At 35.1% G+C, this 16,156-nt stretch overlaps 2 protein-coding genes across 4 annotated transcripts in view; both read right to left on the bottom strand.

Annotated features, from left to right (window-relative positions):
• Nucleotides 1-5,641, bottom strand: part of IL31RA (interleukin 31 receptor A) — a 79,026-nt gene extending 73,385 nt beyond the window's left edge. Inside the window, 2 exon segments of the mRNA XM_041767497.1 lie at nucleotides 5,234-5,435; nucleotides 5,508-5,641. Of these exon segments, the coding sequence (XP_041623431.1) occupies nucleotides 5,234-5,435; nucleotides 5,508-5,641 (336 nt within the window).
• Nucleotides 5,642-9,628: 3,987 nt separating this feature from the next.
• Nucleotides 9,629-16,156, bottom strand: part of DDX4 (DEAD-box helicase 4) — a 78,762-nt gene continuing 72,234 nt past the window's right edge. For all 3 annotated transcript variants that reach the window (XM_041767252.1, XM_041767254.1, XM_041767253.1), the window contains 4 exons: nucleotides 11,677-11,776; nucleotides 10,652-10,922; nucleotides 10,386-10,496; nucleotides 9,629-9,706 (listed from right to left, as the gene is read on the bottom strand). In XM_041767252.1, coding sequence (XP_041623186.1) covers nucleotides 9,629-9,706; nucleotides 10,386-10,496; nucleotides 10,652-10,922; nucleotides 11,677-11,776 — 560 coding nt within the window. The remainder of the gene's footprint in view (nucleotides 9,707-10,385; nucleotides 10,497-10,651; nucleotides 10,923-11,676; nucleotides 11,777-16,156) is intronic.

Genomic DNA, 16,156 nt, shown 5'->3' with positions numbered 1-16,156 from the left:
GTAATTTGAACACAAAGCATGGCAACAGTCAGAGATTCCTAAGAAGTTTATTAGCCAGAATTCCCAGATTCTTCTCATTTTCTGTGTACTCAAGCTAATGTTGAGCAACTGCTACTTATTAAAACACTGAGTTGGATTGCTACACATGATAAAACTTATTAATCAAATGGAAACAATTCACAACTCCGTAAATCAGTATTTGGATGACAAAATACTTGATTCTCATGAGAAAGGAATTCAAGGAAAGAAGAAAGTTACCTCAACTATGGTAATCAAGGAAGGCTTTGTGGAAGAAATGCATCTTTGGTAGAGCACTGAACTAGTACAATTTGGGTAATTAGTGGACAAAACATATACATATTAGAATATAATATTCCCATTTTCAAAGAATATAAAGGTCCTTTTCTAACATTGAGGAAATTTTTCCAGGTTAGATTTTTTTTCTTTTTGTAAATTAACAACAAAGTATTTTCCTCTGCAGAGTGACACGGAATGGGATATATGATTATTTTTCATATTTGCAGTCTTAAAATTATTTTGACTACACACATTTTCCTTTGATTTGTATACTCCAAACCCAAAGTAGTGGATTAAAGAAAGTGTATCTTGAATACTTTTCCATAGTTGTTTACCTAATCCATTATGTGGCATTTAATACGCAATTTGACCAGTTACCAGCCATTGGGTTGGAAAGAGGCATCCTCCAATAAGGTGTAGCCACTCTGGTCTAAATAGCTGCACTCTGAAAGCTAACTAGGAATAACAGAGTTTTGGAAAAGAAGCCTGGCTTCCCTCCAGCTGTTCAATTAAATTAGCTTATTCAATTTGCCTCACTTTCAACTCCACTTAATTGAAAATAGTTTTGATATTATTTTCAAACCACAAATATTTGAGTACTTTCTTGATGCCAGAAAAAAGTTTGTGCTTTCCCTAGAGCCTAGATTTCAAATTCAGTCTAGAATTCTAGAACTGCACTGTTGATACAGAAGCCAGTGACCACATGTGGCTACAGGACACTCCTAACATAGCTAGTGCAACTGAGAATATAAATTTTTAATTTTAATTTAAATTTAAATTTTAAAACAGACTTGCTTTAGTTATTGGAAAACTTTTAAGTATGTTTGGCACAAATTGGGTATGTGAACCTATATTGGATATGTGAATCACTATGTATATTTTACTTCAACTACTATTGAAGTATTTCCAATGAAAACCACGTACAAAATTAGATGTGAAGTAATTATAAAATGTGCAGTTGATTTCAAAGACTTAGTACAAAAAAAGTAAAATATATCTCATTAATTTTTATATTGATTACATGTTGAAATATTTGGGATGCATTGTTTACATATATGACTCACATTGTGTTACTCAAGTACAGCACAGCTCTAAATCAAGTTTTGCCCATAGAAATCTTAAACACAGGGCTATTTAGGAAGCTCTACTACGTGTACCTCAACTCCTGCTCCTTTTTGTTCTGTTCCCTTTCTTCTTTTTTCCCCTTGTTTGCTTCTTCCTCCTCCAACAGTGACATGCACTGGACTCTTAAGAGCTACAGACTGCTCACCTAGGGTTTAGAGGATTCAAGGCAATCCATCTCTTACTGATTCAAAATTTATTTTTTTTAAAGATTTTATTTATTTATTCATGAGAGACACAGGGAGAGAGAGACAGAGATACAGGCAGAGGGAGAGGAAGGCTTTATGCAGGGAGCCTGATGTGGGACTCAATCCCAGGTCTCCAGGATCATGCCCCTGGCTGAAGGTGGCGCTAAACCACTGAGCCACCAGGGCTGCCCTGATTCAAAATTTATTAACGATAAGAAACAATGGAGTGACACCTGGGTGGCTCAGTGGTTGAGCATCTTTGGCCCAGAGTGTGATCCCGGAGTCCTGGGCATCAGACTCTCCGCAGGGAGCCTGCGCCTCTCTATATCTCTGCCTGTCTCTAATGAATAAATAAAATCTTAAAAAAATAAAAAAAGAGAGAGAAACAGTGGAATGACTTAGCAACTCTAACATATTAAGAGGATCTTAGGAACTTTCAGGAAAGGTGTCAAAGAAACAAGCTTCGCATTTCCCCATGGACAGTATCAGAAGTCATTTTCAAATAAGCCACTAAAAACCTCTTAAACACTTTTGAGTTTTAAAATAAAATAAAAAAAAAGTTTTAAAATCACAATGTCCTGACATATTAATAAAAGATAAGGTAATTAGCTTATTCTAAACTACATTTATTTTATAAATATATCAGATATTAAAAAATAAAATTATAATGGAAAAGATCTTTCAGCAAAAGCATTTTAGCCATCACAGAATGGACTCATTAAGTTATCATTATCTGTACTTCTAATAGTCCCTTCTCCAATTCCTACAGCATTGTCAGGCCACACAAAAAGAATGGTAGGTGTATTCTTTAGCAGTTTATACAGATTCATTGCTATTTGAAGCTAACAAAGAAGTTAGTCTTTTCCTGACTCAATTTAATACAGAAATCTATTTACTATTCCTGAAAACATAACATTTTATCACTATTGGAAAACTGCTGGCTAATTGCAAGCTTCTTGGGCACACAGATAAGGCTACTTTTTCCAGCCTCCTTTATGGTTAGATTCATCTGAGTTCTAAACAGTGGAATATGAGAAGAGATGTATATGCCATTTCCTTGCCGGACCCATCAAAATCCTCCATGTGCCCATGTCCTCATTCCTCTGTCCCCATTCTTCCTTTCCCTGACTTGATGAAGAGAAACATAAAGACCCTGGAACCCATGTACAAAGATTACAGAGCTATATGATGGAAGAAGCCTGGGTCCTACATAAATATTTGAGAGGCCACCTAACTACCAGGAATTTCCTCCTTGGACAGTCAAGGTTGGCAAAAAAAAAAAAGGTAATTTTATCTTAAGTCATTGAAGTTTTAGGGGTTTAAAGGCAGCTAGTATCACCCTAATAGATACAATGAATAACCCAAAGGGCTGTAATTTAGCTTAAGGACAAACCATTCTCACAGCTCTTGGTGTCACCACTGAGCAGCAAGGTAGCACCCCATGTCTTGATTCTATCTCGCACTAAATTTTACCACTGAAGGTGTACAGTCTGCACAACCTGACTAGGTAAATATGAAAAACAGATGTAGAAAGACAAAAATGCCCTACAGGCATATGGAAAGGCACTCAACGTCACTGATCACCAGGTAAATATAAATTAAAACCACAGTAAATAGCTAGAATTAATAATACTGGCAGTACCAAGTAACGGTGAAGATATGGAACAAATTAAATACTCTTAAAACACTGGTGGCTGTGTTAAATGGTACAACCACTATGGAAAACTCTTTAGCTGTTTCTAACAAAGTTAAACCTACACACCTACCTTATGACCCAGCAGTTTCACTCCTAGGACAATTGAGTGCTTATGTTCACCAAAAGACTTGTACAAGAATATTTATAGGAGCTTTATTCATTAAAAAAAAAAAACTAGAAACCCAAGTGCCCATCAATAGGAAATGAGAAAAACAATTTTGTAATATATTCATGACACAATACTACACAACAAAAAAATGAATGAACTACTGATACACAAAACACAACATGGATAAATTTCACAGATTTTATGTTGGCCTAAAGCCAAACACTAAAGGATGGCATACTCTATAATTTTGTTTATATAAAGATCAAGAACAGGCAAATCTAATCATTGTAATAAAAATCAGAATAGTAATTATCTCTAGGCAGGGATTTGACTGGAAGGGGGAAAGCAGGTGAGAAAAGTGTTACATATCTTGATTTGGGTGATGGTTAGAAGTATACACAGGTAAAAATTTAAGCTATACACTTAAGATTTATGCATTTATTATATGTAAATTTTATTTCAAATACAGAAATTAAAAAGCTAACTCGTCCCAGAGCATACAACTATTAGCAAGAAGTTGAGATGGGGTTCCAACTTAGGTCAACTTGAATCTTTTCATTATAGTAGTATTCATTTTCCTACCATATTATATACACAGAGGAGAAAACTACAACCCTCTGTTACCACTTGGTTTAAATAGGTGACTAGCATCACTCTATTTTATTCCTATATCCACACTACGATAAACTATACTTATTTTGGCACTGCATTCTACTTCAAATGCTAATATTTGTGGCACTGTATCAACAGTACTTCTGTTTACAAAATTGAAGTAAATCACTGGAACTAAGTCTTCTAGAATTCCAGATGACTGCAACACAGTAAGATAATTCAGAAGAACATACATACTAGGATGAAACGGTCAGAACCTGCACTGCATTTACTTGGCAAGAACACACTGGCTGATTACCACATGTGAACAATCATGAATAAATCTCCAGGGATGAAACATCTTAAGAATGATGAAAAAAATAACAGATGAGGTACACAGTAAGATGCCAAAATCGTCAGTTAACAAGCATCACTCATGCTCATGTGATATTTATAAGAGATTCAGCCACTATAGTTGTAAATGTGATCTGACTAGTTTCTCAACTACTCATTTAACATGGATAAAGCAGCTAGTGCAATACTAGAATAAGAACATTATAAGTGTACCAATATTTAGCTATGATACTCTGCATTCTTAAACAAGGCTGCCTCTCTTTTTAAAAAAAAAAAAATATATTGTACTGTATGCATTGTGTGACTTCTTCATCAGCTGGAGATGAACAGGGAGAAAAATCCAGTTACTGCCTTCTTTTTATATATAAGCCAACCAAGGCCTAAAGCAGATCGCCGATTGTCCCAGGCATCACACAAGTCAATAAAGCCAAAGTTAAGGTTACTCCAACTAGTTATTATATAGCATCATGCCCACCGTGTTACACAGGAGCTTTCCCTCCTATACATAAAAGTTTTTTAATAAAGTGTTTGGATTTCTGTTGAGAATGTCTTAATCCCCCACATGGTAACCTCCCCTCCCAAAACTAAGACAAAAATCAAATTTAAATATCCAAGATTTTGGGATAATAAGTTCATCTATTCAGAAGAAGTAAAGCTGGTTTTGTTCCTGAATAGTGAAAAAGAATCCCACAAATACATTGGACTCCAAATGCGGTAAACACTAACTAATAGAGACCAGAAAAAAAAAAGAAAAATTCCTTCGAGGAATTCTCACACAGAAAACGCAAATCCAATACTCTGCTGCGACAATTCACAGTCATCCCCTAAATTACAGCAAAACAATTAAAGAATCGCTTAAAAGATGAAGGAATTTACCTGAACCACCTGTCCCCAAACTAGAGGACGTCCGTTTGCTCTCTCGGACCGCCAACGTCCGCGGGTCCCAGCTCCCCGGGCCGGGCTAGGGGCACGCGCCTCTGCCCAGGTGGGAGTCAGTGTGCGGTTCCGAGCCCCCCGGTGGGCCCGAGTGGGCTTCAGAGCGGCTGACAAGACCCCTGGGACCGAGGGCACACGTGGGCTCCGTCATTCCCGTGGTCCCGCACGCTGACCCCGGGGTCCCCCGGGCCCACCTCTCGCTCCGCCCCAGCGCCTGCGGGCTGGCTTCCCGGCCTCGCGGCAGGGTGAGCTCCGCCAGGTCTGGGGCAGCGGAGGGACCGTGGTGGGGGCCGCCCGGGAGCAGCCCCGGAGGCCGGACGCCAGCGGCACCTGCTTCCCCGCGGCCATCGCCGCCGCGCCGCACTGCCCAGGCTCAGCTCTCTCCCGGCAGGATCTGCGAGCGCGCCCGCCCTCCCTGCCGCGGCCTCGGACACAGTGAGATTCCACACGGACTCATGTTTACTAATTTTTTTTTTTTCTAAGCACGCAGTTCGGCGTGGGGCACGGTGGAGGAACCCAGCCGACAGTGAGCAGGAGCAGCGTCGGCCAACCACACACATAGCAGCCACACGCTGCTAAGCGACTGAGAAAGGGGCTCAGCAATCAAAGACTAGAGAGGTGCCCTGTTTTCAACACATTTAATAAATCTATGACAAGCATACAAACCAAACAAAATGAAAAGCTGCCTTCTCCCAAATCAGAGGATCAATAAAATAACAATGCAAACTGGGTAAGTGTAAAGTCAAGGGTAGGGTGGGAGGGGCAAACTTCTGACCAGTGCTGCTGCATTTCTACATAGAAATGTTATCAATGCCGAAAAAAATCAGAAAAACCGTAACTCCTCTACTCCCAGAATTTAGGAACAGACGGGAGTACCTAGGTAAATCTACCCTAAGTGGAATCAGGACCTCTCCTCACCTTTATTTGGTATTACATCACCATTATTCCCAAACCTTCCCAGGATGCTTGATATTCCATTCCACATTTTGAGCTTCCTACTTTGGCTTAGTCCAGAGCTTTTGGCTCATTAAAAAATGCAGAAGCCTCTAGGAAAGAGAAACTAAGCTTCATTATTCACATCTCAACCCTATGCCTTGAGAGAAAGCTTTGATGTAGAGTTAGAGAGACAAAAGAGCGCTTAGACAATAAGGGCTTCTGTGTAAATTCAGATTGCTGAATCTGAGTGAGGCTAGCATTCAAGAGACCTATAACTTATAAATTGATAAAGACTTCTGATTCTGAAGCCAAGCAGCGGAAAAACAAATACTTAACATTAAAAAAATATTCTTAAAGTCCTAAGCGAAGCAAAAAATTCACATTTCAAATAACAGAAGATAGCCCTTGGAAATAATAAATAATTGCTTTTAAAAAATCAGAGGATTAAAAAGTAGTAAAAATTCTACCAGAACTCAACAAGCAAAAAGATGAAAGATATGAGATATAAAGAGAGTGAAGAAAACTTAGGGAAATTATGAAAGAAACAATACAATCACTTCCAGGACCAGAAAAGAATGGTCTGCTGAACATACCAAATACTAGCCAGACTTAAAAAGTCCACTCATAAAATTTAAAAACATCAAGATCTTTTGGGATCAATACAGTTAACACTGAACCTAGAAAGGTAATAATAAGGTAAAAAGAGCATGTTTCTTCTCCTAGAAAAAAAAAAATACAAACTACAGGGTAAACAAATTACTCAAAAAGAGTATGATGCAAGTTTAAAGCAAATTAGTATGTGGAATGGTTTTGATCAATTTTCATTTGACCCTGATATTTATAATTCTCTGGAAACACAGATCACAAAATTGGATAAGTGAGTAGAAGAAAGGAAATCAGGCTGTTAATTGGTCCATTCAGCAAAAAATATTTATGTAATGTAAACCCTTTCTACTGATTTCCAATTTTAGAATCAACATATAAATAAAAGAAGAGAGACTTTATGGTTATAGAACAGAATGTACATTTTTAGCTCTGGAAATATAAATGTACAGTTTACAGATGATGTAGTGTAAAAGTCGTAAAAGAGAGGAGAAAGGGTGCTTTTATCATCATCTCATAAAATATACTTCTAACTTTAATAAAGTTATCAAGGAAGTGAGAATAAGTTAAATCTTTACCTATTATATAGAAAGCTGAGAGAAATCTAAATTTGGTGAGACAAAAATAAAACATACAATATCAACTACCAGAAATGGTGAAAGGCTGTTGAATGTGGGATGTGGATGAGCAATTAGGAAAGGGAGACACAGACTACTGCTTCCTATTATAAACTCTTCTGTGCCATTTTATTTTCTAATCGTACCTATATCTGTTACTTTAATATTTTTTAAAGAAATCATTCACATGTATACCTAGAAATGCAGAACGTAAGTGAACATAGGAACATTTACAGTTGGTTTGTAATGACCGTGATATTTGGTACAATGTTCTTTCCTTTTTTATATTTGATTCAGTAATGCTATTATGGTAATTTGACATATCATGCAAATTCAAAAAATTTTTAAAAGTAATTAGGCAGCTATGACCAAAAAGCTCTTTAAGAAATGGGGAAAGGGGAGGGAGACAAATGGGCTGTAAATATTCTTTATAAACAAAACAAAGTGGAGAAGAAAATTAAGACACACAGGTCCTGCAAGTAACGACCCAAATGCTTTCTTCATTTAACCTTTCCCAGAATTGAGATTACAGAATACAAGTTAAATATTTCCCGTGTTTTCATTACTTGAACTTCCCTTTGAAGTTGTCTGTTCTTTGTGCATTCTTCTACTGGTATTCCTATATACCCACAGATAAAAAAACTACACATGGATAATCCATTATAGTCACAGTAATATTTTTCCTTGTAATAAATTCCCTTTTTGGGCCTGAATTTGTTGTTTCCTTCGTGACTTCTGACCCTTGAGATTAAAATCAACTCTCAATCCCAATTCAAAGGTTTCATATTTAGCCATGTTTTTTGTAGTTTAATAATACATGTGGAACAGATTTTGAATATGGCTGGGGCAGGCATCTAATTAGTCCTAACATCTGTTGAATGACCCTCTCTTTTCATATGTGATGCCTCCTTTATTAACCAAATTCATATAACAAGATATATTTTGGGGACATGTTGTTTTGGATTTTTTTAAATTAACAATAACAAACATTGATAATTGATCATTTTTGTCTCCCTAATATTTATATCTCACTTGTTTCATGTCTTAATGTTTTGGTTAATTTTTTAAAAGATTTTATTTATTTATTCATGAGAGACATAGAGAGAGAGAGAGAGGCAGAGACATAGGCAAAGGGAGAAGCAGGCTCCATGCAGGGAGCCCAATGTGGGACTCAATCCCAGGATTCCAGGATCACGCCCTGAACCAAAGGCAGATGCTCAACTGCTGAGCCACCCACGCGTACCTCGGTTCATTAACGATTTATTAAGAACTACTTAACCTTAGTATGTCGAGAATGTAAGATATACACTAGTAAATGAAAAAAAGGATTCTTTCCCTCACTAGTCTTAAAATACCAGAAAATTAATTATGGCAAGAGTGAACAGCATTGTATTTTGTTGATATAGTTTGAGTTCAAAGAATGATTTTCACCATTACATCTGTGTAGTAATGTATACTATACATATTTACGTAAGACCTTGTTCATTTCATTGGTTTTACAAGTCTCAAAATTTCGAAATAGAGATCTATGATATGCCAATAAAGAAAAATTAAAAGTACTGTTGGAAAACTAAGGGGGGAAACGTGTTTCATCCTTTATTTTCAAGTAAAGTCTGTATAAAATAAAAACAAACATTTGTTATGTTGTTGAGTACAGAGCTCACATTGCATTTCCATTTGCATTATATATCTAATGATCTAAAATAAAAGTCACCTTAAGAGGCTTATGTCTTTCACCATCTGCTACCTGAAAATGTTACCTTGTTTTAGTGACATACTATTGCTTTAAAGCCTCCTTTTAAGTAAAAAATGAGACTCAATTATTTCTAAACAAGTTTGTCATAAATCTTACTGCTTGTTATAGGGTCAAATGAACACCACACTAAGATTAAGCACTTAGACATGAAATATGTCTAAAACCCCTGAAGAATGCACTAGAAATAAGCAAGACATTTAGAATGCTTTAATCTTTCCAGATAACACCATGTGTATCAGTAACTGCAATGTTGTAATTTTTAGCATTTCACATAACTAGTAAGAATTTTTTTAAGGGTGGGAGAACAGAAGAACAGAAGATACAAGAGTGTCAAGTTTCACACTTCTGTTAAAAACTCAAAAATCAAAACTATTTTCTTCTCTGCATCAAAACTATACCACAGACTTGAAGGATGTTTTAGCTTTAATCCCATGACTCATCGTCTACTGGATTGGGAGCTTGTGAAGAAGAAAACCCTGCTGTGTTCAAAGTGCTCTTGCCCTGGTAATTCTTAAAAAGAAAAAAGAAAGACACATTTAATTTTATGTTATCTCTAAAGTTACATTGCCCAGACTCAGAGAAGGGACTCAACCTTCCCACCATGTTTTCCCCAAATAGATAATAAAAAAACTTGATTCTCACTAAATTTAATCCATTGGGGAAAAAAAGCCCATATCAACCTGAAGTCTAAATTGCACAAAATATTTCAAAAAAAGCCTTCTTACACCAGTAGTTTTGGCAAATGGAACTGAAAGTTCTGAATTTCATAAATAAGCATAATATTTAATGATTAGTACACTCAATGTTTCTGAATAAAAGTGGTGCTGCCTATAAAATGACACATCAAAAAAGATACTCATCTCTAGTACTTTTGTCTTAATAATACCATCAGAATTCTAAAAACAAAGAATTCTTAATAGAAGGCTTAAAAGAATCCAAATTAGAATGTTAAATGCCAGCAAGTTTGGGAAAGGGTGTTTGAGTATAAATACTGTTAACTGCTCACTTTTACAACCAAAAATATATACATACATAAAATTTTAAGAAATATTAATCTCCTAGATGTGAAAAATGGTTTAGATAACTATTGAATGTTAGTTATTTTACATTATTAACCAAGAGTAACTCACATTCACCAAGAGTAAACTGGAAATCAAGTTTGGAATTTTTCCCAACTAACCTTTCTAGTATCAACTGATGCAAATACATTTCCTCTTGAACTACCACTGAAGCCAGGAACATATGTACTAAAGGCAATTTCTTCCAACCATGCAGGAACATCCTGTTGAGCCTTTAAAAAAGAAATTAACTTCATATACAACATGCAGCAAGTCTCAAAGATTGGAACAGTTTACTTATCCTGAATATACATAAATATATTTAATATCTACTTTCAACGATAAGGTCAGAATACTATCCATTTGGTTTTAAACGTTTAAAACTTACATCTGACAGTACTTTCACTAAAGGTTGTGCCAAATGGTTATCTGATTCAGGATCAAAAAAGGAAATAGCTCTGCCAGTATTTCCACAACGACCAGTACGTCCAATTCGATGAACATATTCATCAATAGTAGAAGGAAGATCAAAATTGATAACGTGTTGAACATTTTCAATATCTAGCCCCCTGGCAGCTACTGAAGTAGCAACAAGAACTGGACACTTCCCACAGCGAAAATCTCCAAGAGCTTGCTCTCTCTCTCTCTGTTCTCGGTCACTAGAAATAAAAGCAAGCATGTGTTAGGACAGCTCTTAAGAAAATTATTACAGTGAACCACTGAAGTTCAACATATATATTTATTTTTAATAGTTTAGTAAAAAATAACAGCATTTAACATTACTATCTACTTCTTACATACTAGTTACACTAATTCTTTTCAAGCCATCATTTCATTCTTACAATACTTTGAGGGTGGAACAGTTATCCCTATTTGCATATGGAAGCAAGGTAACAGGTAGTACATAGAGCTAAAACACAGACTTCAGTATGATAAACATCAAATCTATTAATAATCTCTTTCTCATCCTGACAAATAATATACAACTATTTGATTAGAATATCTCAAAATTTTTTAACATATAATCTCAGATTAATATTTTAGATCTACCAGTAAAGCACCAATAAAGTTGTATTAATATGATATTTTCATGCAACTCAATAAAAAAAATTGTCAAGCAAGAGAAAGACTGGATTCAGAACAACAACTTAGACCAAAGGATCCAGAGAGCCTTAAGCGAACTCTGAGTAGTTACCAGTCCTCATAATGAGGAGTCTAACACAGACCTTTAACTCACCTACTCCTAACACCTAACTCTTGTAAAAACTCAAAACAAAAAATAACAGTTTAGATCTTGAGAACTCTGAATCCTAATCCTAGGATTATGTGATGTTAGTTATATACACTGGTATTTCTTAACAAATGAGAAATGCAAGTGTCCTCCCTACTGTGAAATCCTATTAATCTACTCACCCATGAATACTTGTTGTTGATATTTTTTCTTGACAAAGAAAAGTAGCAATAAAATCTGCTTTCTTCTTAGTCTCAACAAAAACCATAGTTCTTTCATCACCTACAAAACAATGATAACAATGATTAACATTCAAACTACAAAATTAGGGAAAAGAAAAGAAGGCAGGGAGGTGTTAATAGGAAATGATCTCATTCACCACTGTATTCCCAAGACCAGGATTTATTTCCTTTTTTTTTTTTTTTTTTAAGATTTTATTTATTTATTTATTCCTGAGAGACACACAGAGAGAGGCAGAGACATAGCAAAGGCAGAAGCAAACTCCCTGCGGGGAGCCAGATGCAGAATTTGATCCCAGGATCCTGGGATCATGACCTGAGTCAAAGGCAGACACTCAACCACTGAGCCGCCCAGGTGCCCCGAAAGTTAAATATTTCCTGAATGAATGAATGTCAAAGTTAAAGAATCAAGGACTATTCTCCTACTTTAGAGGCAAAAAAGAAAATTAGCTTGCCTATTGCCCTCCCAGGCCAACACCATGGTAGAGACTTAGGGCAAGATAAATGGTATCTATCTGCCAACTCTAAACAGTTACAAATTCATCTCAAGACCTTAATTTCCCTCTCTAGTTCAATAAATGCCTTTGCTCCTTAACTCCCAAGATAATCAAATCATTCATTTTGCCTTGATTGCCCTAAGTATTCATAAGGCATCCAACCTAGGGTTGACATGTTCTACAATATTCTATGTTCCAACATTCTCTTAATTCAAAGTATCATATATTAAGAAAATTATTAGGCCACAGAGATTATTTCACACATTTCCCTATGTTAGAGAGGAAAGAGGATAATTTACAGAAATGGAAAGAAGATTGTATTACTGTTCATAATCCCTCTCCCCCATCTCCCTATTAGTTGGCTTCATTTATTCAACAAATATATAGTGTGTAAGAGATGTCAGTCACTATATTCCAGGTGTTGGAAATACTGCAATAAAATAAAGCCCTGGCTCTCATTGTGAAGAAGCAAATAATAAACTAATGTTACACATTAAGTCCTAAAAAGGAAAAAAAAAAACCCACAGGGATAAAGAGTCTCAAGAGAGTTACTTCAGATATACCCTTATCAGATGATATCTGAGTATAAATAAGAATAAAATAACAAACTCCTGAGATAACTGGGGAAGCACTTACAAAGCATAGGGAAGGCAAAATATAAAGGTTCTGAGGTACAGGTGTTCTTGATGTGCTAAACGGAAAATAAAAACAAACAGAAAAGAGCCAAGTACAAAGTACATAACACTCTTGAGCAGCTTAAGCCCTGTTCTCTTTTTCTGGTTCTCAATATGAACCCCAAGTGGCAATAAAAATTTAACTTTGTCTCTCTTACTCTAAAATTTTTCCTATTGATTTCGTATTTGTTCTAGTTCAGACAACAAGCCATACTATCATTGGTGTCAGCAATAACTGCAAATTTAGCTTTATGATTAGACCATTCAGTGATCTCTATAAATTGATGAATTTTAATTGTCTATTCTGTTGCGTGAGAAGTGATAAAGAATACATTTTGTTAGTCTCTATTAGCCCACTGTGATCTAAATAAAATCAATTAAAAATCTAAAAAGAATTCTGCTAGATTGTAATTTTTTGTATTTGTGTTCTTTTTTTTAATTTTGTTTTAAAGATTTTATTTATTTATTCATGAAAGATACAGAGAGAGAGAGAGAGGCAGAGACATAGGCAGAGGGAGAAGCAGGCTCCATGCAGGTAGCCCGATGTGGGACTCAATCCTGGGACTCCAGGATTATGCCCTGAGCCAAAGGCAGATGCCCACCCGCTGAGCTGAGCAACCCAGGAATCCCATATTTGTGTGAATTCTTGAACTGTGGCTGAAGCTATAAACTCTTTATGCATATGTAATTTAGAAAGGGCTTTTTTTATCATGTGTAATCATTATGTTAATACCTTATGGATAATATTAACAAATTAAATTATAAAGTCTCTTAAAGCCTCTTTAAAAAGCCTCACCCCTGTCAGAATGGCTAAAATAAAACAATCAACAAGTCTTGGCAAGGATGTGGAGAAAAAGGAACCTTCTTACATTGTTGGTGGGAATGCAAACTGGTGTAGCCACTGTAGAAAATAGTATGAGGGTTTCTCAAAAAATTAACAATAGGACCACCCTACAATCCAAAAATTGCACTACCGAGTATTCACCCAAAAAATACAAAAACGGTCATTGAAAAGGATACATGCACCCCTATGCTTACTGAAGCATTATTTACAATAACCAAATTCTGGAAGTAGCCCAAATGTCCATCGATTGATGAATGGATAAAGATGATGTGGGGTGTGTGTGTGCGCATGTGTATGTGTGTACACACACACATCATGGAATAGTATTTAGCTATAAAAAAAAGAATGAAATCTTGCCATTTGCAACAACATGGATGGAGCTAGTAACTATAAAGCTAAGCAAAATCAGTCAGAGAAAGATAAATACCATGGGATCTCACTCATATGTGGAATTTAAGAAACAAAACAAAGGAAAAAGAGAGAGACACAAATCAAGAAAGACTCTGAACTATAAAGAACAAACTGATGGTTACCAGAGGGGAGATAGGTGGGGGGACAGATTAAACAGGTAATGGGGATTAAAGGGTACACTTATCATGATGAATATTCACTTTATCCCATGAATAAAATATATGGGAGAAGATGAAAAGCCATAAAAGGAGGTAAAGCTTCTACATTTCAAACTAGTAAGATACATCAGTACTGACACACTGTGATAAATTATGAATGTGTAATGCAATGCCTCAAACAATCACTAACAAAGCTATGCCAAAATATACTCCAAAACTAAAAAAAAAAAAAAAAAAAAAAAAAAAGGAAAATCAAAACTGAATTCTAAAAAATGTTCAAGACAGTAAAAGGGGGGAAAAAAGAAAAACAGAAGGAACAAAAAGAAAATAAAAATGAAATGGTTAAGTCCTAACCTCTAATAAGTGCAGTGAATGTAAATGGTATAAATTTAACAATTAAAAGGCAAAAAATTGGCAGAGTGGCTAAAAAAAAAAAAAAAATACAAGTACATCCATGCCATGGAATACTTCTCAGCAACACAAAGAAATCTACTTTTGATACACACAAAAACCTGGATGAACTTAAGGGCATTATAATGAAAGGGAAAAGCCTATTTCAAAGGTCACAAATGTATGACTCCATTTATATAACATTTTTGAAATTATAATATTATAAAAATGGAAAAGAGATTAGTTGTTTTGAGGGGATAGAGATGGGGAGTAAGGGTAGGAATGGCAGGTCTGACTATAAAAACAGCACAAGGAGTATCTGTGTGGTGATGTAGTAGTTCTGTATCTTGATGTTGGTGCTAATGACACAAGTCTACCAACCATGAAGCAAAATGGCAAAGAACTAACTATACACACATTATACAAGTATCTGTTTCTGTAAAAGTGAAGGTAAATCTGAAGAACTACCCAGACTATCTAGAATGCAGCACAGAACAAGTGGAAAATATGAAAATAAGGTTAATAAATACAGATGATGGAATAAGAAGATCTAGTATTATCTAATTAATGTGAAGAATATAATGGAACAGGGGAAAAGCAGAACTAGGAAAAAATGCTAAAGTCTCTTAGAGCCTCTTTAGAAAAGTCTCTTAAAGTTCTATTAAATAAATTCTAATTTGGTTTGTTGAGTTAAATAATATATAACAATAATTTATAGAGGTAAGCATTCCTAAAATTTCCAGAAAATAAAGAAATTGAATTCCTAAAACTTTTACTGTATTGAATGTTTTGATAAAAATTCTTCCTACAGGAACTAAATCTGAAACACTTAAGATTCCAAGTACATGTAAGTTGAATCTTTGATAAACTCAAGAGTAATTTAGTAACTTTGGTTTAAAAAGATAGCCCTATCTCTTCTCTGATTTATCAGTGTTTAGTACAGACACCTTAAGTTTTTCTAAGCATATATAGGTTTGCAACTAAAATAACCTAATATTCTCTATAATGTTTAAGAGTATAAAAAAGTAAATCTATGTTTAAATAAACTGATTCATTATTCAACAGTATTTACCTTTTGCATAATTTGGAAGATAATTTCCAAGGTCTTTAGCTTTAGGTAACATAAAACAGCAGACTATATTGAGTAAATTAATTATCAATGAACACAGAGTTCTCACACATTTATTATTAAATAATAAATATTTATTTATTTATTATTTATTAAATTTATTATTAATTTATTAAATAATAAATTAATTATTAAATTTGAGTTTACATTCTTTTGCCTATTTCTCATATGCAGTATCTTTCAGTAATGTTAATGAACATGATCATTTTTGCCAATTTAACACTTTACACTTTTATATTTTAACAAAATGTGCCATAGAAAGTAGTATAAAAAGTTCATGAGCTCTAATAGCTACAATGCTTGTGTCTAACATCTCTCAA

The sequence above is a fragment of the Vulpes lagopus genome, chromosome 8 (genome assembly GCF_018345385.1).
Source record: "Vulpes lagopus strain Blue_001 chromosome 8, ASM1834538v1, whole genome shotgun sequence".
NCBI lineage: Eukaryota > Metazoa > Chordata > Mammalia > Carnivora > Canidae > Vulpes > Vulpes lagopus.
Note: the sequence above shows the minus strand (reverse complement) of the source record. Positions and strands in the feature narration are given on the sequence as shown.